Source organism: Dipteris shenzhenensis, chromosome 1 (assembly GCF_047967505.1).
Source record: "Dipteris shenzhenensis isolate YYH24624 ecotype China chromosome 1, Dip_SZ_1.0, whole genome shotgun sequence".
NCBI classification, from domain to species: domain Eukaryota; kingdom Viridiplantae; phylum Streptophyta; class Polypodiopsida; order Gleicheniales; family Dipteridaceae; genus Dipteris; species Dipteris shenzhenensis.
This window is the reverse complement of record NC_141596.1, coordinates 630,939-657,290: the sequence shown is the minus strand read 5'-3', so window position 1 is coordinate 657,290 and position 26,352 is coordinate 630,939. Positions and strand designations below refer to the sequence as shown.

The 26,352-nt window shown below is 44.1% G+C and overlaps 1 protein-coding gene across 5 annotated transcripts in view; it reads left to right on the top strand.

Annotated features, from left to right (window-relative positions):
- The window catches only part of LOC147905223 (lipid phosphate phosphatase 2-like), a 74,886-nt gene extending 49,505 nt beyond the window's left edge, over positions 1-25,381 (top strand). For 2 of the 5 annotated variants that reach the window (XM_087379095.1, XM_087379127.1), the window contains 6 exons: positions 12,441-12,528; positions 12,817-12,926; positions 13,109-13,202; positions 13,448-13,636; positions 24,640-24,699; positions 24,879-25,381. In XM_087379095.1, coding sequence (XP_087235221.1) covers positions 12,441-12,528; positions 12,817-12,926; positions 13,109-13,202; positions 13,448-13,636; positions 24,640-24,699; positions 24,879-25,036 — 699 coding nt within the window. In that variant the 3' untranslated portion in view covers positions 25,037-25,381. Of the gene's footprint in view, positions 1-12,440; positions 12,529-12,816; positions 12,927-13,108; positions 13,203-13,447; positions 13,653-24,639; positions 24,700-24,878 lie in introns of all 5 variants that reach the window. The other 3 variants (XM_087379102.1, XM_087379110.1, XM_087379118.1) reach the window with 3 other exon arrangements.
- Positions 25,382-26,352: the final 971 nt, after the last annotated feature.

Below are 26,352 nucleotides of genomic sequence, written 5' to 3'. Positions count from 1 at the left end.
AATTTGAGGCGGAAATGAGTAAGGAGAGGTGGCTGCAGGAATAAGGGCTTGAGCAGAATTAGGATTTTGGGTTAGGGTTAGGTCTGAGATGACGTGGCAACTATGGTAGGGTGAACCTGCTCTGATACCATGTTAGAAACATGGTGGAGAGAGAGGGAGAGAGAATGTTAGGGTGTGAGGAAATGATACATAAATGAAGACATAATGAAAGGCTATCTTATTCATAATCATGAGAAGTACAAGCCTTATAGGCTACACACCACACACTTGCACCAAGTGCATATGGGATAAGTACCATGTGACACGGGGCACTCACACATGACTCACACACATAAACTAGTACTAGAACTCCTAGTACTACACACCAACACATCACATCACCACACTCTTTGGCTATGATATCTCCAACAATGATGATGTCACTAATGGGCAAGTGCTCGTAGTTCCTATATCCATTCTTCTATTGGTCTGGAATTGAGGGTCACAATCCTTCTTCCTTGTATAGAAGTCAATGATCTCTTGGAGTGTGCTTTATGAATTTGGGTATGAGTCATATAGTCAATGGTCCTACTCATCTTTGTGCAAGCGTCAGTAAAGAGACATTAAATCTCCTTGGATCTCATAGTATTTTGGGCATTGCTAAATAACATGTGTCTTTGTCATTACCTCTTGTGCGTCACAAAGAGAGTAGAGTCTCATGTCCCTAAGGTGTAGGTGGTTGTGATCTTGTGTTGCCTCGATTTCAAACCTATGGAACGGAGTCTTGAGCGATCCATACCATGTGGGAGAGGTGGATCTGTAGGTCCCCCATGCTTGGATGAGGCTATCCTCACTTAGGTGGAGGAAATAGTCCCTATAGAAGGCCATTTTGGTCACATGTGACAGCGGGTGGGAAAAGACCCAAGTCCTATTAATGTAAACCTGCCTTTGGTCGTCTTGGATAACCATAACTTGGTGGACCTCTTGTTGTGGTTAGACACAACAAGGGGACGTCCAGTGAGTATTGATACAGAGGTAGATGATTAATTGACATGCTATGCAAGTGGAACCATTTGGTGGCTCAAGTGTGCAAATAGATGAGGTAGTAAACATGACTCCAAGGTTAAAAGAACATCTTGATCGTGCAAAGAAAAAGAGGTGTACATTCTGTCCACCCCATCATTATGCCTAACAATGTTAAATTGATTTATGCTAATGCTATACCACTATTGATCCTACCTTCGAGTTCCTTGAGGTAGAAAAAGAATTTGGAGAAAATCTTAGATTTGGAGGCTGATTAAAGGCTTGCTTGATTCAAGATCAACCATTACTCGATTGCCAAAAATCATTTGGAACACCCAATGTGTTACCCAAAAGTCAAAGCCCATAGACATGTCACTCAAAAGGGTAGACGTGATAGACTTGATTTGACAATAGTTTATCTTCTTTATAGGAGAGGGGCCTAGCTTGAGTGGAGGTTGTAGTGAAAGAAAACTGGGAGGTTTGCTAGATTCCAGTGCCCGCTATTCAAATATGTACAAGTAGAATCTAAAATGCAAGTACAATGAATTTTTCCAATAGAATGCCAACACTTGCTAAAATGCAACTGTAGGCCATCTCCTCGTGGCTCTAGTGATCCCTATAGGCCATGGTATGTGCCTTGTAGGCATAAATATAGGCGCTTGTAGTGTTAGAGCCTTTTAGTTCACATAGGACACTTAGTTCTATGTGACACCTAGGACACTTAGTCCTAGGTCTAGGTACTTGTACCTTGTACTCCTTTTTTTCATTATTCTAGTTGACGTGACGGCAGACTCTATTAACTCCTTTTGCAATCTGCACTCTCTCTTTGCCTATCGATCCTGCAGTGGTATCAGAGCTAGGACTTGCTCCGTGACCCTAGACCTTCATTGCTTTCTGCCCCTTCTTTCCGTACAATCCATATGACTGTACGGACGTCCATACGTACCTACGTCGTACATCCTGCATGCGTTCTATACAGTCGCCGCAGCGTTTCGTACCTGAGCCTTCGTACTTGCGCTGTCATACAACAATACGAAAGGCTCCGTACCCGTTCCGTACTGCGCTCCATACTGCTCTTAGTACCTGCTCTGTACACCGTACAACTTAGTACCTGCTTCCGTACAGTCGTACACCCTGCATCTGTTCATTGTACCACTTTCGTACTTGCTTCATACGAGTGTACGTACATAGTACATTGGATCTGCTCTGTACATCCGTACATTGTACTTGCATCCATATAGTTGTACTTGTTTCGGGATCTCCGTACAGGTTTTGCATGTGCGAAGTAATATTCAGAACATTCTCAAAATTTGGGGCTTTTGAGGGCTTTTGCTGTCCCTACCTTCCTTTTACTATTTGAAATCTTCTCAAGCCATTTCAACAGTTTGGAAAGCCTACCCCTTGAAGTCTATACTTCGGGACAATTGCACTTTGCGGTCAATTTGTGAACAGCAAGTCCTAATTTTGCAGTTGCAAGCCTTGAGGCTGTCTTTTGGGATTTGGTCTATAGAGCCCTTGCAAAGCTACATGCACAGCACATGGCAAATGATGTACCTCAAACTTACATAGTTTCCAAACATGTGTGTGAGGGTTGTCTTTTGGGTAAGATGCATCGATTTCCTTTTCAAAAGAATTGTCCAAAACTCTCACAAAGGAAATTGCAGCTAGTGCACAATGATGTCTATGGCCCAATGAGGACAAATGCCATTGGGGGGTACAAGTATTTTATGACTCTCATTGATGATTTCACAAGATATTGCTGGATATATCCTTTAAAAGCCAAATCTGAAGTTTTCTTATGCTTTCATAGATGGCTGAATGTGGTTGAGAATGAATCAGGATGCAAGCTTATCACCCTCAACACAGATAGGGGGGGAGAGTATATATCAAAGGAGTTTGATGCATTTCTGTGTTCACGCGTCATTATTCACTCATGTACTACTCCTTACACTCCTCAGCAGAATGCTGTTTCTGAAAGGAAAAACAGGCCCACAATGGAGATGGCCAGATGCATGCTTAAGGCCAAGTCTTTGCCCAATAAATTTTGGCTTGATGTAGTGATATGTGCCAACTATGCGCTGAATAGATCACCTACACGGGCATTGTAGACTGTTACACCTTATGGAAGCATGGAAAGGCAGGAAGCCTTCACGTTCACACATGAGAGATTTTGGGTCTCTTGCATATGTTCATGAACCATCTCAGCTGAGACATAAGCTTGATGACAAGGCAATCAAATGCATATTTATTGGTTACAGCCAGGAGAGCAGAGGGTATGGGTTATACCATCCAAATATTGGGAAGATTATTGTCAGTAGAGATGTAATCTTTGCTGAACATTCAGCTTCTCCTCTTGTGGACTGCAAAGCTAAGCCAGATGTTGACATGTTTGATGCCTTTGAATCTTGGTTACCTCTGCCATGCTCAGAAGTGGACTTTGACCAGCAATAAGCCTCATGCAGGCTCTCCACCAAGCAATAATCAGCCACTACCTCATGCTGATTTGCAGGTTTCTCTTCCAGCACAAAATGATCCCACTATTCATGATGCAGTCATTGAAGAAAGAGCTGTCAAGAGACAGCAAAGGCAAGTTCCCAGATGGCTTCTTGATACATTGAGGGATAGCAAACAAGATCAGCCTTTTGCTGCCCGGACAAGATCGGTCACTTTCTTGAATTTGCACTCCTTGCTACAGCTTGCAATGAAGAGCCTCTGTGCCATAAAGATGCTTTTGATAGCAAAGAGTGGATGGATGCAATGAGAGCTGAGTTACATTCCATTGCTAAAAATGACACATGGGAATTAGTAGATCTCCCTCCCGGCAAGCATGCCATTGGTACCCGGTGGGTCTACAAATTAAAAAGGAAATCTGATGGTAGCATGCATCGATACAAAGCCCGTCTTGTTGCAAAAGGGTATGCCCAACAACAAGGCATTGACTTTGAGGAGACATTTGCTTCCACATCTAGGATTACTACCATTAGATGTGTCATTGCCATTGCAGCCCATCATCATTGGCAAGTGCACCAACTTGACATCAAGACTGCTTTTCTTCATGGGGATCTGCAGGAAGAAGTATATGTCACACAACCTCCTGGCTTTGAGGTTGTTAATTCTGAAAATAAGGTATGCCAGCTTAGAAAAGCCCTTTATGGTTTGAAGCAGGCACCTAGGGCATGGTATGCCAAAATTCATGCACACTTACTGTCCTTGGTTTTCAGAATAGTCCCACAGAACCCACTCTTTATGTCCATGGGAGAGGATCTGATTTTTTAGTGCTGATTTTATATGTGGATGATATGCTGATCACGGGCCCAGATACTCCACAAATTGCAGCTTTCAAGGCTTATTTGCAGCAGATTTTTGGCATGTCAAACATGGGACAGCTCCATTATTATTTGGGCATTCAGTTTGCTCATGTTAAGGGGGGTATCATGATGTTTCAGTCCAAGTATATTGGACAGCTCCTTGATCGTTTTCAGTTTGAGGATTGCAAGCCAATCTCTACTCCAGTGGACCCTGGCTTTAAATTCTCAGCTCATGATGGGAGCCCACCATGTGATATCACTCTTTATCAGCAGGCTGTTGGATGCCTTATTTATTTATGTCACACCAGACGTAACTTATAGTATGCAGTATCTCAGCTCAGTAGATTCATGCCCATGCCCAGTTGACAACATTGGCAGGCAGTGAAGAGAGTCTTCAAATATCTCAGAGGCACTCAGGATTTAGCCCTCTTCTATGGAGATCAGGGTTCACTTACCATGCATGCTTACACGGATAGTGACTGGGCAGGATGTTCCGACACCAGAGTGTCACATACTGGCAATTGTTTTTTGCTTGGCAATTCATGTATCTCTCGGCTCAACAAGAAGCAACCAATAATTGCCACATCTAGCTGTGAGGCTGAGTACAGGGTAGTTTTCACCGCTATAGTAGAGTGTGTTTGGCTTCGACAGGTACGTACAGATCTTGGTATTCGCCAGACATCCTCCAGTATTGTCTACACTGACAACTAGAGTGCTTTGGCCATTGCACGTAACCCAGTGTTTCATGCACGTACCAAGCATATTGAAGTTCACTATCATTATGTTCGGGAGCGTTTGTCAGCAAGAGGCATAGAGTTGTCCTATCTTCCCACAGAGGACAACATAGCATATATGTTTACAAAGGCACTTCCTCGTCCCAAGTTCGAAGTCTTCCGACAGGGTTTACACTTGGTTCCCTTTGTTACACGATCTGACATCCCTTGTAGATTCATAGGTGGCTATATCCTTTTGGATGAACATGTGCCACCATGACCAGAAAATAATAGGTATTCTGAGACGTTTCCAGAATACTTCAGCCCATCCCATGGAGGGGGTTTTGTAGGCCATCTCCTAGTGGTCTGGTGATGCCCTATAGGCCATGGTATGTGCCTTGTAGGCATAAATATAGGCACTTGTAGTGTTAGTGCCTTTTAGGCCACATAGGACACTTAGTCCTATGTGACACCTAGGATACTTAGTCCTAGGTCTAGGTACTTGTAGCTTGTACTCCTTTTTTTCATTATCCTAGTTGATGTGGCGGTAGACTCTATTGACTCCTTTTGCAATCTGCACTCTCTCTTTGCCTATCGATCCTAGAGCAACAACAAGGGCATCAGTTTGTCATCACCAAGGCTTTGATTGCCTTTCCATAAGTTAGAGGCATAACCAGCCTTTTAACTAGCTTTCCAGATGAAATAAGACTCATACATGTAAAGCACATGCTACTCGAGGAGGTCTGAGAGAGAAGATGCCCTTTGAACTTGAGAAGGGTTAGGCCAAACCTCCCATGCGCCATTGTCACAGTGTGTCTAATTAGATTGCATTAACATGCACTCCTGGATGCAAGTTTCAAATCTTGTTGACCGCCCTAGAATGCGTAGTGGTGAGTGCATGCTTATGTGACACATAACAAAGCACATGAGTGAGAGCAAATGATATGACAGCATGTGGCACCCATCCCTTTTTAGACTTAGGTTGCATTTGGAGGTGAGAAGAGGTCTGTTAGGGCATTGCACGCTTGCTTGGCAGGATAAGGAGAGGTACCTATTACATCACTTTGGGGATCTGTGGCTTGGGAGAGGGCCATTCTCATTCTTTAGAGGAGTCCCTCAACTCTTCACCCTATACACAATACTTATTTCTTCGCATGGATCTCAGTCTCCTATGAACTCAAGCTTGGGAGATCATTGCTACTTACTGCATGGTAGATTAGGAGATCCAAAAGTACAAAGGCCTCAGATGGGACTCACACCTTTGCAATTCAGTTACTTGCAATTCAGTTACTTCATTGATTGGGTAGGATAGTTTAAACACCCTCATGGCCATTCAAGGCAGGATTCATAGCCCTTGATGTGTCATAGTGGCCAGGAGAGAGTGAGATCAAGTTTTTTTCTTCACATATTGTTAGAAAAGGCAACAGAAGGTGTACGTTGTGGAAGACTAACGCTTGATAGAGTCAGAGACCCAGGAACTCGTCTTTTAATCTCAAACTTCTTTCGTTAATGTGTACTTAGATATGTGTGCAGCGAGTAAATGGACAATGCACAATAGAGATGTAGAACCAGCAAATATATATTTCCGTCCAATGTGGACACAACACAAAAGAGATATATTCAGTGTGCCACCCTCTACCGTGTTGGCTAGATATGGACCCCGGAAGACACTCAGCCACATGTAAGGCACTATTTGCGAACTTTGACGTCCTTGCTGCTCCGAAATGCAGCCAATGGTGAGGCACAAGCTACCCCTTTGATCCTATCTTTCTTGCTGCTGTAAGGGCAGCCAATTGGTAAAGACCCTTGAGCTTTCATGGATGATCCGCAGTAAGCCTTTTGTTCCACGTCAGATACTTCTGGCTGGGTTCAGGCTATCCCCACTACAGCTCCATGCAGCATTCCAAGTCATCACGTATCTCTTCCTGCATTTGACAGTATGGATCTTGCACCGCAGTGCGACATAGGCTTCCTTGGTTGGCTTTATGCTCCTCCATGACACTGTTAGTAGAGGGGGACCAGAGGTGTTGGTATGCACATACTTGCAGATGGTTTGAGAGCCTTGGGCTCAATATAGACAGGCTACCCCCCTTCCAGTACAACGTTGAGGCCCCCTCTATCCCGCTCATATACCACGAGGTGAACTAGGCCATCCGAGAGGATCTCCTACAGTTACACACATGCGGGACTTGGTTGGCACCCCGGAGCTCCCTGTGAAGCTCAACCTCTATAGAGACCATTGCTTAGGGATTTCAGAGGAGGGCTTTATCGACCCGATCTACCTCCCCCACTCCATGAGGATTTTGATTGGGTAGTTCCGGGTCTCATCACTGTAGGCCATCCTCTGGTGGTTCTAGTGATGCCCTATAGGCCATGGTATGAGCCTTGTAGGCATAAATAAAGACACTTATAGTGTTAGTGTCTTTTAGGCCACATAGGACACTTAGTCCTATGTGACACCTAGGACACTTAGTCCTAGGTCTAGGTACTTGTACCTTGTACTCCTTTGTTTTTGATTATCCAACTTTGACGTGATGGCTAAGGCGTTTATCATCGACTCTTTTGCTACGTGGACTCTCTCGCCTAAGCGATTCTACAATCACACCGCCTCTGTATAGAGAGTGGTTGATCGGAGGGAATGCCCAGAGAGGGCCGCATATGTACCTTGTGCGACACCTGGGAGATCGAGTCAGAGGAGCATTTCGCTTTCAGGTGCCCGGTATACTACGAGATTAGGGGCCGATACCACCGCCATTTCAGAGGTGGCTTCAACTCTCTACCCAGTCTCCTATCCTTCCCAGAGCAGGGATGCTTGGCAACCTTCATTCATGAGGCCGTACGACACGGGGCAGTTGCTTAGCGCACACAGGGGAGATTTCGACTGACATCCAAAACTCCACTTAGAGCATGATTGCTGAGTTTTTCCAGCTAGACAGTACTGAGGAGCAGGCTCACAGAGATGGCAGCTGCGGGGACCTGAGCTAGAGTCAGAGACATGCCAAACTCGGCAGCGCACTGAGGCACAGATCTCGCTAGGGAACATCACTTCCATGCTCACTAGACCAGATGCATGACCCATAGGAGTGACGGTGGCACATGTTCACCACAGGGCTACAGCTAGGTGACTTCAGTGGGCTGTACATGATGTCGACAGTCATCAGCGCCCTATCATAGAGTTTCTACCACCATCGCAACCCCACACACCAAGGGGTCTTGATGCTCTCACTGGCTTCTACTTAGAGAGTTTTTTTCTCTTTTGTGTACTGACGCCGTTATGGGCAGGATTATGAATTGTAGATTTTGTATTTGTCTCAAGTGTTGATGCCAGTTTAGTGGCTCCACCCATTAGCTCATTGTATCAGCTTCTTTTAGTCTTAAGACCCTTTTTGGTCTTCCAAAGACTTTTAATAGACTTTCTTTCTTTCTGCTGCAAAAACTGGATAAGTAATGAGCCTTGAAGTGGCTCCCTTTATAGGCCCCCAGGGCCCATAGCCAACCCAAACAGTCTACCCCTCAGTCCAGTGGGCAGACCCTGGTCTGCTTCAACCGACTGAGGTTGGCTGGCTTTGACCAGCCACTGGCCCAGGCCCTTCTTAGCTCCAGTCAGGATGTTTTCCTGGCCCAAACCTAGCCAAAACCTCTGCCAAACCAGTCACCATGCTGCTCCTGGCATTCCGCCTCTTCCTGGACGTTTTCCAACCTCTGTCCTAGTCCCGTACAACACCTGTAAACAGTTCGTACAAAGGGTGCCTCTGTTCCGTACACTTTCTGCAGGGTTCTGTGATCCAGACGGCTTGATCCAGGCTGTCCCACCTGCTCCACATTGTGCTGTACAGATCTCTGATGATACGTGGCAGTTCCATACAGGTTAAGTCCACCTGGGAGGATCCACCTTGCAAGGTAATCTCCTAGATTTGCTGCCCACATGGCAGCCCATGTGCTGCTCATGTGGAAGCCCCTTTACTGTACTTTCTTTGTGTGTTGGTTGCCCAAATAACAGCCAATGTGCTGCCCATGTGGCAGCCTGATTTCTCTGTCGGTTTGGACCATGTGGCATACTCAATCAGTGGCCACATGCCAACCAACACTCCCAGGTCCTCCTCCCCGGTGTGGATGCTCAATTAGTAGCTCCAGCCTTGCAGCTGGGTTGTATCAGGTTTTTCACAGTCTCATAGACCCATCGGTCTTCCAAAGACTTTAATAAACTTTCTTTCTTTCTTTCTTTCTCCTCATGGGGGCTTATAAATGGGGAGGTGACCTTTCCAACACATATACATCCACAAGGCCTTCATGGCACTTTGATTCTCCAGATTGGTTGTGACAACCTCATTTCTTTTCTGCATGACTTTGTATGAGGTTTTCACAGGATGTTATCATGATTCTATGTATTTTGGCTATACTTATAGAACTTCACCTTTCTGCCCGAAAAAAAAATATTAGATGGACTTTTATCTTCTTTTTTTGGGTGGAAGTGTTCATCTATCTTTGAGCAGCAAGCATGATCGTGTTTAGTTTAATCCATAGAAAGCCTTCTGTAACTCACAGACTTCCTTCCCTTTACCTTTCATCTCAAATCCACATGGCAAGACCATATAAACTTTCCTCTTTCAGTTCACTGTTCAAAAATGCGGTCATAACATTTATCTAATAAAAGAGGTGAGCCATAATGAATAGCGAGAGCCCCAATCATCTGATTGTACTATGTTTGGCTATAGGTGCAAAGGTCATGTCATAGTCCTTGCCTTCTTTCTAGGCATAATCCTTTGCTACAAATCTAGTTTTGTGTTTTTTAGTACTACCATCACTCTTGGCTTCAATTTGGTAAACCTATTTATTGCCAATGGAAATCTTGCAAGTGGTAAGTCTACGTAAGTATATGTCATACTCCTCTTTCATGGTTTCTTGGATTATTTTTTGCCGCTTTATACTTCTAGTCCATCCTTGCTAGTGGAGGGTTCATCCATGATTTGTCCAATTTTCATACAACCATTTAGGCAAATTATTGGACTCAGGTTCTTCTTCACTAACATTAGATGAAGGTTCTTCAGTAACAATGAGTTCATCTCTCTTTCTGTCTACTAGATCAGTGATAGAAAAGAGTCCCATTGTGAAGCTTAGCCAATACCTCGAATCATATCCTTTGCTTATAGCTTTCTTTAACTGTACAACAATGAATCCACATACATAGCGCAAGCTGAGGAGAGAAGCCACCTTTGACCTCTCAAAAGGGTCATGGTCAAACCTCCCTGTGGCACTGACACATCGGAGTAGATACCAGCAGTGACTTCCAGTGACTTTCTACTTTGACCTCTCAAAAGGGTCATGGTCAAACCTCCCTGTGGCACTGACACATCGGAGTAGATACCAGCAGTGACTTCCAGTGACATTCTACTTTGTCCCTTGGAAAGATCCTACACACAATTGTTGAAATTTTTCATATTATTCTTTATTGTCCACACAAAGAAAACTTTCTATAGTAGTCACAGATATGTTTCATCTTGGGATGGACATCGTGTTGGTGTAGATGTCTATATAACCACTATGATCGGCATCTTGGACATGTATAGCCTCAGCTTCACTATAGAAGAGTTTGGTTTAAGTTTTGGTGCACTCGAACAAAGAGTCATGCTTATGGACAGCAAGAAGAGGATTCAACCTGTCGAAACATGTGAAAACACATCTGGTATGGGCAGAAATGCTTGAAACAATTAAGACAGGTAATCAGGATAACTTCCTATAGGCTAAACATATTTGTTGGCACCTTCCCCTTCTATAAATTCCATCGTAAGGACAACATTAATCAAAAGGGCTCATTACCTGAAGACTGAAATAGCATCTTACTGTGAGACGTTCACACAAAATGAACTGACTGACCTACAGCTGCAAGAAAGTGGTGAGCTGCATAGTGCCAAGTGTACAATGAGCAAAAAGAGCAGCTGACAGGGTGGAGCGATGTTGAGGAACTTTTAAGGGACAAACAATTCTGGTGTTCTGCTGTTAGCAATTCATGTTCTAGTTCTGACATGCCGAAAGCAGCTGTTAGCTCTAGCAAAAATGAAACAAGCAGTGAAATATTACAGCCATTTATTTGAGCTAGGTGGGACAGGGCATCTTATGAGACAAGGGCGGGTATTGATTCTAGAGATGCATGCTTCTAATTTTGTCAATATAAAAAACAGATAATTAATCCAAACAACACAGTTGCAAGTTTGCAGCAGGAGAGGACTAATAGATGAAAGTATCCATTTCAAAGTAGGAGCCTGTTTTGAAGAAGATGGGGCTTGTTTTGGACGTTTGTTATGAACCAGCAATAACCCAAAGGAGTGTCTTCAAGTATGCCAACTTATACTATAAGAGGGCAGTTATGGCTTGTGCAAAGGCCAAGGTTACCTCATTGCAAGTGAATCATCTATCTGCTAAGAGGCACAAAAGACATAACATGATTCCAAATGGAAGCTGCAGCCATATTTCTTAAGGCGATGTGAAATGTGCCTTTCTCACCTTCCAGGGGGACCAATTTCGGAGATTACCACAGATACCAAACTAACATAGAGCTAGGCACACAAAGGCACAAATGTATTATTGGCAAAAACCTTCACATATCAACAATTAATCGCTGCTTCTCCTGATATGCAGAGGCATCCTTGCAATGTATTGCCTTCTTATAATGATTTTCTGCTTGTTTGGCTTAGTCTGAGGACTAGTTTTTCAAGGCATGAGGAAGCTCAGTACTTCCAAATCTAACTCGCAGGCAATCTTTCCCACAAATTTGATATGCAGGGGTAAAAGGATGGAAATTCATGTGAATGTTCTGAATAAATTGCTGTTTGGTCAGTGTGCCTGTTCCGGATCACGTGTCTTAATGGAGATGCTGTTTTATTTTAGGTGTCATACATGGTCAAATTTTAAGTAGAAAAGAATCAATAGACTCAAGAAAACCTTGCCATGCAATATATCAAAAGTATAATTGCATTGTAGAGTAATCCTTGCGATTATAATTCTTTATGAAGACAGGAGTCACCAAAGTAGCAGCTTCATGGTACCACTATGTGTTAATCTAAGTCGAATCTCCTTTTTAAAGGGGGCCGTCCGATTTTTCTTTTAAGAAAGTTGATGAGGCATCCTTTCATTAGTATGGTATGTCTGTGTGAGTCACTGCCTTTATCAGCATCAACATGCCTAAAAGCTTTTCCCTTCATCTGGGAAGGATGCTGTTATAGTCTCTTCTTCTTATGCCATTTCATCCCACTTCTTTTGACTCCTGTGGTAACTTTGTTTCACTCTGTAGCTGCTTCTGAGTTGCTACAGAAATAAGCCTTAGCATGTATCAAGGACTTAATTTCATGCTCTTAGCCTGCTGATTATAAGAGAGTGTATTACTGTTCTATAATCTCTTTGTGTTTACTACCGTTTGCAGGTCATTGCCCTAATCATCCCACTTGTATTTATAGTTGGGTATTTTCTCTATAAAAAGGACATCACAGATCTACACCATGCAATCCTTGGTAAAAATTTCTCACCATGCACACCCATGCATCACACAAGTATGCGCACATCCACACACAGACACGCATGTATAGATCATCTTTGATAAAAGGGGGTAAAAGTATCTCACCACATGTGCGTGTGTAACACACACTTGCACTCATGCACATGCATGTACATAGATATTACATGTCCCCTTCCTTCCTTCCTTCCTCTCTTGCCCTGGGGGGCGGGATGGTGGGGGGGAGGGGAGAGGGGTCTTGTACACATGTATGCATCATTCATGTTGCCCAAATATTGTTTTCCAGGACTATTTTTTGCAGTCTTAAGCACAGCAGTCCTTACAGATGCTATTAAAGATGCAGTTGGTCGTCCAAGACCAGACTTTTTCTGGCGCTGCTTTCCGGATGGCATTGCTGTAAGTAGGCACATTTTTCCTTCATACATACACTGATTTACATTGATTGGATGCCCAACTTTTAAAATACTACTGTTTTTCATTTTGAGGATTTTCAAAATCAAGTTGAATGCATGTATATTTTTGAAACGTTGGTATATAATTGCTTGTATGTGTTTATGACTTTTGTAGTTGCATTGCAGGTGTATAATAATACAACTTTCAAAGTTATCTGTCATGGTGATTCAAAAGTGATAAAAGAAGGTCACAAAAGTTTCCCGAGTGGGCACACTTCATGTACTTTCTATTGTCTTTTCTGCCTCTTTTTAAAAATTTCCAGGTTGAGCCCATGCTGCTAATGGTTGTATGTTTGACGCATCATGTATCTTGTGTTCTATGTAATTTCCTCATTATTTTGTTGACATTTAGGTCAGGCTTCGCTCAACATGTCACATCATTGGGATCTGTGCAGTGGATGGATCTTATATTACCATCTTTTGGGTTCGTGGTGGATGATATTTAATTCTGTGGTTTCATTGCAGGGTCATTTGCTGGTTTGGGCTTTTTATCCCTGTATTTAGCAGGAAAAATGCAACTTTTTGACGGACGAGGCCATACTGCAAAGCTCGTCATCATGTTTACTCCACTTTTAGGGGCCTTATTAGTAGGCCTTTCACGAGTTGATGACTACTGGCATCATTGGCAAGATGTATTTGCAGGTGCTTTGTTAGGTGCGGATCTCTTGAGGTTATAATATGATATCCCATTCTACTGGTATTCACATCATTTTTGTATTTCTTCTAGAGTTCAATGTTGCTTCATTGTAGAAAGAAAGAAAGAAAGTTTATTAAAGTCTTCGGAAGACCGATGGGTCTATGAGACTGTGAAAAACCTGGTACAAACGAGCTGTGGTTGTGGAGCTACTAAACGAGCATCCACACTGATGCAAATGCAAAATATGCAGAATGTCAGTACGAAATCCTAGATACAACATAGTCATGTCATGTCGGTAGTCAACTATCTCATCATCACCATCAAGACATCAAGGAGGGTGGATGTGGCAATGGGGGCATGAAATCGGTAATAGAATGTTGTCGTCCACTTAAAGGTGCAGCCCTGGCATGTCTCCTGGTCATAGCTCTACGTCTAACCAGGGCTACTATGACCCCCATCGGGCGAGACCCGACTCTAAACATGTTGGGGATGTCCCCAAGTGTGATCTGTGTATCAACCCTCTGTCTGAGCTGTTGGGTCACAGGCTCCAGGTCACGATCATGTTGAGGCCTCGTCCCGTGGGTGTCCATGTGATCTGGCTGGAAAAACTCCGTGATAGAACTCTGAGAGGGATCAGCCAAGGAAGAAGTCTCCTCCCGTCGCTGTGCTCGGAGTATCCTCTTGCGGAGTCTGAGTGCCTCATGAACAAAACCTGCCAAACATTGCTGGTATATGTAGGAGATGAGTCGAGCCAAAACCCCATAGCTATCTCTGAAGAGGCCGTAGAAACGCCCATGGATCTCATAGTAAAGAGGACATCTGAAGATGAATTGCTCCTCTGTCTCAACCTCCTGCATGTCACACAAAGTGCATATGGACCTCTCCTTGGATAGTCGCTCTATTCTGCCGCTCTCGATACGAAGTCTATGTGAGGAGACGCGAAATTGCCCAAGAGAGATTCTCAGTGAGCGGGGTAAAAAGATTTGAGTGTACCCTGGTGGATCAATGAAACCCTCCACTGTGATATTACTGCATGCCTCACTTCCAGTGCGAAAGAACAGGCTGATTCAGATTTTACAAGGGGGGTGCCTTACAGTTAGATATCACAAACAGCATAATATGTAGCTTCACAACAACCCTAAAAAGGCATCATTTGTGAGGGTTATTTTCCCAAGATATCTATGGGTTTGATTGCAATAGGTCTCCTTGGAAATTTGGGACTGGGTGATAAGCTCATCATCTTGCCATTTGCATTCTTACTGTTTGCCTTACTATTCATTTGTATATCCATGTGTGCATGTGTGCATGTCTCCATGTTTTTATGAAGCTCCACATACCTTTAGAAGTGATATGTGAACAAGAGTGAATGGGCAGATTTGGAGAAGAGAGTAAGGCAATAGAAGAGGAGAGCAACAAAGAAGAAAAGTATACCTATTAATGTATTTAGAAGACCAAAATGGCCTGTGAGACAAAATCAAGTGTGATGCATGAAATACCAGAGGGAGAGCCGAAGTGTTTCTCCAGCTCACTACAGGAAAAACAACATTGTGTAATGCTGATGTGTGGCGTAGTGTAACTTGTGTGGGCTGAGCTTTTTCCCTCATGAGACATGTATATATATGATTGGCCTGTGGATGCATCTCCCTATGTAAATCAAGGTCATGGAATATAGAGTGGCCAGACTGAGTGGCACCTCTCTGTCGTTGGCGGATGTCTGTGATTTCTTGCTGGGAGTTTGTGACCCTCTGTCTATGGCAAGCTCGTGGGCATCTGGTTGCCGCCCGTTTTTGTCGACTGAATGTGACACTAAACTCTGTGATCCCAATGTCTATTTGCGGTAGCATGATGGAACCCTCCTGAAAGACGAGTATCTCTGCTTTTATGCCCATCATCCTGGCATTAATGTCACCCAGTAGCAGAATAGCTCCTTGCTTTGAGAACCTGTGTATGTCATGGTTCAATGCCATAAATGGTGGGGCTAATTCTGGTGGGGTGGCTATGGCATAATTGCTGGTATTTTGAGAGAATTAGCAAGCTGCAATGTGGTCTTGACTCTTGAGGCAGCTCCAGCTGTATATATATAGTGTCCTTGCCACCTATATGCTGATGTGGAGTGCTACAGAAGCTGCTGATATGTCCCATAACTGATGTGACAGCCTGTTTTGCTGAGGCTGAGTGTCCCCTGCTCAAAAGCAGGCAACTATGGGGTCATGTGCCAGGACATGGAGGACGTAGCTGAATGTATTTGCTGGCAGCCAACTTATCTCCCTCCAATTCCTGGACCCTGGTATGCCAAATCAACAGCTGCTACTATTTTTCCTCTGCATTGTGGGCCGGACTGGGACTGATTTGTTTGAAGGTGTATCTAGCTCCTCATCAAGTCCTTGGTTCATTGGCAAACTCTCCTCAGTAAGGAAAGACCCATGGATGGGAGGTTTGCCAAGTCTTCCCAAGGAGTTCATATTGTAGCAGAAGTTTCTAGAGCTTAAAGCCTAAAATGAGGCCCCGAATAATAAACTTTCCAGTGCGGCTATGTGCTACATTGTAAATTAATGATGCTTGGTCCCCCTCAGCATGGGGAAAGATGAGAATTTACTAAGCTACTCAAGTCCGTGCCATGGCTTCCTATAAGCAGTTACATACTAGTGAAAATATAGTAAGATACAACTTACTGGATGGTTGCCAACAAGACTTGGATTAGTGTCAAAGCTCTACTTGCATGCAAGAGCTTGGTTGAGCTTCAATAAAAAAGCTTATACTAGACACTCTCCAGGTCTGGCGCCAGTTGTTGCTTGGCTGAAATTGAAATATCAATCCCCACCTGCTTTCTGGCCCCAGGGAATCCACCTAAAATCAAGGGCCTTTCCCTAGGTGAGAAACTCTACTCCTCTGTCACAATGTGATCTGAGAGTTGGCTCGAGATGCCTGCATGATGCCTCAGATAACATGCTGAGAAGACAAGTCTGCTAGTGCTCTCCAAGAACGCCCAGTCCACTCTATCATACTCCCTGAAATCCAAGAAGGGGATAATGAGAGGCTGTGACATCATGTCAGGAGACCCAAGAAATCACGGGTGTGGGAGCAATGCCAAAAAAGATGAGGCACAGACTGGAATAAAAAACCTCCTGAAAAGCCTTGTGCAGAGAAAGAAAGTTTATTAAAGTCTTCGGAAGACCGATGAGTCTATGAGACTATGAGAAACATGATACAAGCCAGCTAGAATGGTGGAGCTACTAATCAAGCATCGACACCCATACAAAAGCAAAAAACTATATCCTACATAGTCATATCAAAATAGTAGTCATCTACAGCATCAACATCATCATCATAGCGATTGTCATCATAATACAAAGTGAAATGTGCTCGTCCCTCCCTCGTCAAGAGTGAGGGAGCGATAGCATGAAATTAGATATAGAGTGCTGCTGGCTCCCTATGGATGCAATCCTACACTGTCTCCTAGTCACGGCTCTACGTCTAACAAGGGCGACAATCACCCCTATTGGTCACGCTCCCACTCTGAACATGGAGGGAATGTCCTCAAGTGTAATATGTGATTCTCAACCCTTTCCGTGTGCTGCCGTGTCACTGGCTCTGAGTTCCGATCATGCCTAGGACCTATAGGGGGTGAGTCTATGTGGTTCGGCTGGAAGAACTCCGTGATCATGCTCTGAAAAGAGTCCACCAGGGTACATTCCTCTTGTCCCCGAGATTCAAGTAGGCGCTCACGATGCCTAACTGCCTCATGAATGAACGCGGCCAAGCTCCTTAGATCTGGGAAAGAGAGAAATCGAGATAACAACCTGGAGCTATCTCTGAATAGACAATAAAATCGTCCTTTGATCTCATAGTAAACTGGGCATCTAAAGATGAAATGTTCCTCCATCTTAACCTTTTGTAGGCCGCACAAAGTGCATATGCCTCTCTCCCTGGGCAGACCCTTTGCCAGACCACTCTCAATGTGGAGTCTATGTGAGGAGACCCGAAACTGCCCAATGGAGATCTCAATGAATGGGGTAAATGAATCCGTGTATACCCTGGTTGGTTAATAAACCCCTATCCGAGATATGTAGGCAATGATCTCTGTAGAAGCTGAGCTTCACTGGAAGCTCATTCAGTCCAGATGTGTGTAGCTGTAGAAGATCCTCACGTATGACCTTATGTAACCCCAATCGCTCAAACCATCTCACTGTGTGCGCAAACCAGCATCTTTGGTCACCTACCTCTTATAGCGCCATGGAGGAGGACAATGCTAGCCACGGTAATCTGCCGCGTCTAGAGATGTGATCTTCGTATGCCCTAACTTGATATAAGTAGGTAATGACTTGAAATGTTGCATCGAGTTGCAATGGCGAAGATCCAAACTCAGTCTGAATGATCTGGTAAGGAACTGATGGCCTACTGCGAATCATCTGTGATAGCATAAGAACGTGTAGTCGCTCCATACGAGCCCATTTAGTATCTGACAGGTTCAGCCCCCAACAAAGGCTGCCATACATCCTTGCTGGTCAAACGAAGGAGTCAAAGAGTAGACATTTGGTCCGAGGGTCTTGAAAATGTGAATGGAAGCATTGCCTCTCCAATCTGGCCATTGAGGCATATCCTTTGCTCAACCGAGCCTGCATCGCCGGTCTCATGGTGAAAATAGGTCCGCAAAAGATACACCCAGGTAGGTATATGATGAAACAATCTCGACCAGTGACCCATCAAAAGTAAGCCGCTCTCGATGCATTGTGACCTGAGATGTATTGAAGAACATGACCTTGGTTTTACCAAGGTTGATCTTCAGATCATGCGACGCACAGAAAGACTGTAGTGGATCTAAGTGCCTCTGGAGCCCCTCTTTTGAGGATGATAGGAGTACCACATCATATGCATAAAGCAATATCTGAATCAGAGTGCTAGTGAGAGAGCATCCAGCTCCTTATAGTGTCTATATGACTACCTCAAGCTTATCGATGTAGAGGCCAAACAAGGTGGGTGACAAAGGACATCCTTGTTTGACTCAGATTCTCACCATCCATCTCGTGTCCGAACTCTGCCTAAGACTCCCGTAAATGCCATAGCAGGCCAGCTAATCTCCTGACCATAACCCAAGTCCTGCAAATGCCTGATGAGGCGGGCTCTAGGAATAAATATCCATGAGGAAGAACACCCATTAAAGTTCTCCACAAGAAAATCTGTTGTCGGAGAGGAATTTTGGAATGTCAAATCTGTCTTAGTCTCTTCCGCCACCACTGTGCAAAACGATCAAGATGCCAAAGATGATTGGCCCGGTGAGAGACATATGGTGGAGGAAGCAATCTTTTATAAAGCGAAGAGACAGTAATGTGCGAGAACTTCAGAGGACGGCATGAAGACTGTGCCGAAGAAATTATCCAGTCCTTAAGACGATCCTGTAAACACAACGGAGGAATCGGATGAAGAGGCTAAAGCATAGAAGTAATAGTATGCCATAGAGGACGATGATGCATCCCAAGTCCAAATTTTGCAGCAGCTAAAGAAAAAGAGAGAGGAGATCCATCATCCTAAATAACATCAGCAACCGAATGAATGCCCTTCAAACTCCGAAAAAAAGATCGACGAGGCTCTTGCAAAGCCAAGGGGAGGGCAAAGACTTTGAACAAATGCATGCTTTCAGCTCTGAGAGAATTGCCCTGCAAGGCAATAAACCCTCTATCTTCGTGCCCTCACCTCCTCAATAATACATCTGAGCGTGAGAATGTGATCCATGGTCCCATGATCATGTCGGAACCCGGCTTGTCCATATGCTCTTAGCCCGTGCATGTCCGCAAATCGATTGACCTTAGAATCAAGCACTGATGCATAAATCTTGGACATGACATGCCCAATCATAATGGTCCCGTAGTTCCTCGGGTTCATGGGATCCCCTGCCTTGTGGATAGGTGAGATAGTATTAAGAGTCCAAGTGTGTGGGAAGCCAAGGCAAACAGCTTCATTAAAGAGCTTTGCTAAGATCAAGGCAAGGATGTTAATCCCATATGCAATTAATTCAGTGCATAGACCCTCATGATCTTTCGTTCGGCTGTTCTGAAGCTTCATCACATTGTCCATTAACACCCCCCTTAGTGAAGAGTGTACAGGAAGTAGGACGAGGTATGTGTGAAAGGTCAGGAGTGGGCTGATTTGGGATGTCATATAATGTGCATGCATAATAATACAAAACCTTAGTATATGAGAGGTGAAGGGGACCATCTCTCTAGAAATCTCTGCTAAAAGTCTTTGGACTTGTTATTAAACAAAGTGTTCAACAACTCCTCCTCGTTTCAGTGGATAAATTCTTCTTGCGAACCAATCGATGATACTTGTATATCGTGTCAGGTTTGGTCGGGAGTGAGTTGGCGGCGCAAAGCCTTAAACTCATCATCGTACCAATTGTTGCAAGGGACGGTCCCAAGTGGTGGTGGGTGAGTAGAGCGTGTAGTGTGAGGAAAGCCATGAAGTGCAACCTCATGGAGTGAGCGGGTGATCAGGGCAGCACGATCCTCTAGTAGGGGTATGAAGTCAATATATGAGGAGCGTATAAAGGTGTGCTGAGTACCTAGGTGAGAGACTACGGTCGAAATGTATTGATAAGTGCTATGATGATCAGGGGAGTGAAGGGTACTGTGAGGCGAGATATGGAGATACGGAAGAAGAGATAAGTGTGGTCAACCTTAGGAGGTAGTGGTGCGACAGAAAAGTCAGTGATACGGGAGGCAAAGGCAGGGGATCCCATGATGTAATCGACGACGCCGAAGCCCCCTTCATGAGGGAAGCAAGTAAAATCACCCAAGGATGACCATCTGTTAAGACCCTTATAAATAAATGAGATCATGCATCCTGTCAAGATCTAACAATGCCTGCCCATAAGATGTGATATGGGCTTGCCTATCAGCTAAGATGCGCAACAAACCCACATCCTCTAGGGCAATATCTGGTAACATAATAGAATCATCTCAAACGAGGAGTGATACCAAACATGCCCCTATCCTCGCGTTAAAGTCCCCAACCAAGAGAACTTCCCCACGACTCGAGAAATCAACGATGTCCTAATAAAGAGCTGTATATGGTGATGTCTCAGTCTCCTCTTGGACATCTCAGGCAAAGTCTGAGGTCTCGTGGGGAAAGTAGCATACTGCTATGAACAAATCCGTGTGTTGAATCCAGATCCTGAGAAATCTATAGTGTGAGTCTGAGTCTCTCTTCTCTATTGAGATGGCCCCCAAAGAGAAGACCTATAGAGAACTGCTACTCCACCGGACCCTTCTATTCCTCCAGTGTCCCTCATCTCATCTTTGTAAGCCGCCTCCCAAGTATAGAACTGTTGACTACTGGTAGAGGATGTTCTGGACTTTGATGTGTCTCTGTTTAGAAGACTATGTCACGACCTGTATAAGATTTCAAGAAATTCCCTGGTTCCGACCATAAGGTACCATTACAGTTGCAAATGGTGCAGGATAGGAGAGGTGGAGACTAGATCCTTGAATTTCTTGAAGTAAGGGGGAGTCCATCCTCTCTAGGGATTCTTTGTCCTGTCAAGATCTATAAGGCCTCATGTATATTTGCATTGGTGAATCTTGCCTCCAATCATCCATTCTCTTTCAAGAAACCACCGTAGGGACTTGCAACCAAAGGTCCTCTGGAGCTATCTCCACTTGCTATGAGGAGACCTCTACTTGGAGCAGCTATATCAAGCTCCAACACAACAAATCCGCTTGGAGATGTTCACTTGCATGGGGAACAAACAAGGGCGATAGTGGCACTTGTCTAGCGGTGAGCTGCCACGAGGTGGGCAACTCAAGTTGGCTACTAGCAACGCTCCATCATAGGTTTTATCTCTCAGGTGTTGGAAAAAGTGACGAGCTGTGGACTTAGTTGCTAAAGTACCCTTGGTGTAATTTTAGGTTAGGATTAATAAAAGGTAAAAAAGAGTGGTAGCCTAGAATAGAACATCCATGATGTTAGGTCATGGACAGGGGTTAGAGATTTTTAAGGGGCACATGATGTGACCAGGCCCCACATGCATCCATTGTGGATGAAGGGGATGGTTGGCACACGGCACCATTCTATTGGTATGTCTAGTGTGGCCTTGCCACGTGCCACACAAATCTCACCGGCAAACTATGCTGTAGGGGGCCTGATTACCTCTGTGCTTACCTCTACCTGATTACCTCAGCCTGATGGGTGTTTCCTTCCTCAAACTCCATGCTAAATGCACTCACCATCTCACTCACTCTAGGGCAGCCAATCAGATGCAAGTATTGCTTTTAGTGCATGTGTTTGGTGCATTTTGATTGGGTACATTTTGTCAGTGTGCCACATAGGATGGGGATGAAGGTCTGGCTTCTGTGAGAAGCCAGTGGGAAGCTTCACCCTCTTCACACCTTCTTGGGATCATTGCGCATTTGCAGTTTAGTTGCTGCATTTTTAGTTGTAAACTTTCATTCTAGGTAGTGTTAGCATTTCAGTTTGCAGCAATTTATGTGTGCATCTATTCCTACCTGTGTGTGGAGGGGACTACAGACTCACAGGCCTTCCGTTTCTTGTTTTCTTTCATGGTATCAGAGCCATCCTGCTAGGCCTGTGAATCCCACCTTTGGGCAGTCTTCTAGCAGAAGAGAAGACACTGCTGAGCATAGGTATTGAAACCCCTTGAGAGGAAACTTTGTCTGCCTCAGTGAACGAGAGAATCCTCTGCAACCAATTGTAGAGAATACCTGCAACAAAAACTTGCTGGCAGATTGAAGCTATTATTGAGCCATAGCTTAGAATTGAAGCACGTGCAACAGAATGATCTACTCATTAGAAAAGACCTGTGTGAAGCGAGAGCACTTGCAAGCAAAGTGCAGTAATACATGATTTTGCAGTCCCTCCCCTCCCCACTGGTGTGTTGACCATTTCTACCTAGCATTTGTCATCTCGGCGGCTACACCAGACATAGGCCCCAATCCTCCTCCTCGCATTCATGTTCACATATACTTTGACCATGCCCTCGATGCAGTCTATGCGGGCTGCTTGTCCCATGAGCTAGCAGCCTCTCTGGTTTAGAGTAAAATGTTTGCAACATAAACATAGAAGCACTAGTAAATTGTCTCATCCCATGGAGAGGATGGAAGCTCCGATGTGGCATCACTATGATGGTCCTCTATGATAGAGTGCTAGTGACGATCTGTGTGTGGTCCATTGTGGACTCCTAGCTGTTGCCTACGTTGGACAAGTGCCACTGTCACACACGTCAGCTGTGTCTCTGGTTTGGTGAACATGGAGGGAAGATTCCTGAGCCTGATTTGTGCATCGGCCCATTGGCTAGTCTATCGTCTCTCTCGCTCCGGCTCCACCGTCTGCCAGAGGCATGCTCGTCCATGCTATCTGGCTGGAAAAACTCAGTGATCATGCTCTGAGTGGAATCTAGCTGTGCACCTTGATCTCGTCTATGTGCCTTGCACATATGGTCTCTGTGTCAGACGGCCTCATGAATTAAAGTTGCTAAGCATCTCTAGTCCGGGTAAGATAGAAGACCGGAGAGGGGTCTGAACCCATCCTTGAAGAGACAATGGTAACGGCCTCGAATCTTGTAGTACACAGGGCATCTGAAAGCAAAGTGATCCCCCAATTCAATCTCCTGCGGATCACAAAGAGTGCAGATGTGACCTAGGTATGCCCTCAATCTGCCCACTTTCAATGTATAGTCAGTGTGATGAGACACAAAACTATCCGATTGATATGATTAAAGAATGGGGGAGTGGATCTATGTATAGCGTGGCGGGTTGATGAAGCCCTCCTCTGATAACCATAAGCAGGGATCCCTGTAGAAGTTGAGCTCCTCTTGGATAATCTGGTTAACCTCATGGTAAGTGAGCAGAACAGAAGGGGCCTCAATGCTATATTGAAAGGGTGGTAATCATATGTCCACGCATGGGCATAACGTGGCTAGTGTTATGGAGGCCAGGTTAGCCTATGGTCATGTGTCCTAACCATGGGATAGTTAGGACATGTGGTACCTTTGGTACAATAAAGGACTCTTAGGCTTCAGACACCTGGACACCCTATATCTATATAAGTGAGAGCAATTGCTCACTGGGTCATTCTCCTGAGTGGGGGCTCTCGAGAAAACCCAGCTAGGTTGAGAGGTTGTTCAGGCTTGTGTCTCCCTAACGACGTCTGTGTGCAGATGGGGCTGCGTGGTATGGGACACATAGCTTTTCCTGGGATGGACACAATCAGTAATGCATAGATTGATCTGTATCGGTTATTTTATCAAATGATGAAGATTACTAGAGGATGAGGCAACATGGCATTTGAGAATATTTTACAGCTGTTCTGGTATGACTGATATGCAACGGGTGTATCTCAAAGCTGGCACTGTAGTTTTGGATGACAGGTCTGAATTCTAAGTAGCCACCATCATTGTGTGATGTCTGAGGGCATTTGTTCTTTCATGTAGGGATAGTTGCACGCTGTACCGCATAGGGATGCTGCATGGATATATGAGCTCAAGCACCAGGGGCCAAGATTCTAACATTTACTGGGTGTCATGTTTGAGGAGATACTAGTGGTACATTATCCATCAAGAAATGAATGAATTTTCCTCCCTGCAGTTCATTATTTAGTTTTCATGCAACAGCATCTGCTATTTTTTAGTCCATGGGGAATTGAGCTTATGATACTTACTGTTGTTTATTAACACTTACTTTTTTCTGTACTAAGATTTATTTGCTTGCCATAGTGGCTGTACTTCACCTGAGGCACTGTCCTCTCATTTTGTAGCTTGCTTTTATATATTCGGTTTGTCCGTTTATAAATATAGTTGTAACTTGTGATTTCATCTCATTAGAATGTGGACTATGTGCCTGTTTGATGAAGATTTTTAGGTTACAAATGTAGACACAAGTTACAGCTAGAATCTTGATGGATAAACTGTACTACATGCCAAGTGCAGGTTTCACAAATGGCAGTTTTATGGTTACCATGAATGGGCCACATTCTTGATAGGGCTGACTTTTGTAGATGTCATTTGCAGGTCTAACAATGGCAGTTTTGTGCTATCATCAATTTTTCCCCTCACTATTTCTTGACACCAGTGAGTTGAATGTTATCCATCTTTTCCAAAGCATGGCTACCTATCTTTTATTCTGATCCACATTTTATTGGCAATTGATTTGCGTTTTATTTGCAAATGAGGATCAGATTATTCCATGTAGATTGCATTTTTAATTCAAAAAGCAGATTATCTTGTTAATATCACTGCATGTACTGAAGGTATGGCACCATACAACTATCTTCAAATTGGGACCAATTTCAAGCTGGTTGGGTTCCCTTGTTTTCCTCGTCGACATCCAAGTGCTGACCCCCAAGAGAATGGACCAGTTGGTGATGTGGAAAGTGGTAGAGGTGGTGGTAGAGGTGGAGAGGCTTGATGATACTTGAAGATTGCCCCCCAAGGGAATGAAGCAGCCACTAATGTGGTAGAAGCGTTTAGATGGCATAGCCCAACTCACCTCTAGCCCCACCCACCTCTTGGCATCTTGTACTCAAGCTTGTTTACAATTCCAACATTTTATTGGCTTCATTAAATCTATGTAAATATATTGATTGTATCAATAGTATTTTTGGTGGAAATAGCACACACTAAGGATGGAGGCTACCCCTAGCTTTTTTTTTTGGTGGGGGGGGGGGTGGGGCAGAGACGACTATCGACATATTTGTTGATTCTGTAATCTTAAGATAATGCTTTGGAGACTGATCCTCAATGAGATGTTATAGACAACACCTATTTCATTACTTTTAGACTTTTCTTTGTTTTTAGGCAGAACTTCAAAATCCTTCTCAAATGAAAGCGTAATTTTGAGACACTACGATTTTAATTAATAAGGGAAAACTAGGCTATGAAGGAAACTTGCAAATTTTTATACATAATTTGTGCCACTGGTCACACGATTTTTAAATTTAATTTAATTTATATTTTATTTATTTACTAAATAAAAAACGTGGCTTATAATGGAAGCCCATTTATATTTCTTTTAAAAACAAAAGAAAACCCTCCTTTCCTCCCTTTCCTTACTTCTTGCAGGTGTAGTCGCGTAGATTTGTTTTTTTTAATAAAGAGAATCGTGCAACCGCGAATCCTTATCCTCTTTGCGATCCTCTCAATATTTCTTCACACCCCTCTCTTGTTGAGCTTATTTCTTTTGTAGTGTATCGAAATAGTGATGGAATGATTGAGTTATGGGAGGGGTGAGTGAATATATAGGTTTATTGGTTGAAACCTATCTAAAACCGCGAGAAGAGAGAAAATAGGACGAGTGATGGAGATTTAGGAGAAGAAAAAGAGAATTACTTCTGCCTTCCCTTACCCCTTTACTTTTCCTTTCCTCCACTCCCCTCCCCTTTCCTCCCCTCTCCTCTTCCCTCCCCTTCCCTCACTTTCCTTCTCTCCCTCCTTCCATTCCCCTCCCCTCCCTTCCCTTTCCTCTATTGTCCCTCTCCTCTTCCCCCCCTTTTCTATTACCTCCGGCATTTCCATCCCCCCTTCTCTTCTTCTCCCCTCCCTTCCCTTCTCTCCCCTCCTCTCCCCTCTTCCCTTCCCTCCCTCATGCGGTCGCAATCACTTTTCCTCTCTTGTTTAGTTCTCATTTCCTCCTTTATCTTTCCTCTCACAATGATGCATATTAGAGCTAGCCCTCCTTGCTTACTCCTCGTGTCCCTCTCAATCTCCCTTTGCACCACTCTCTCT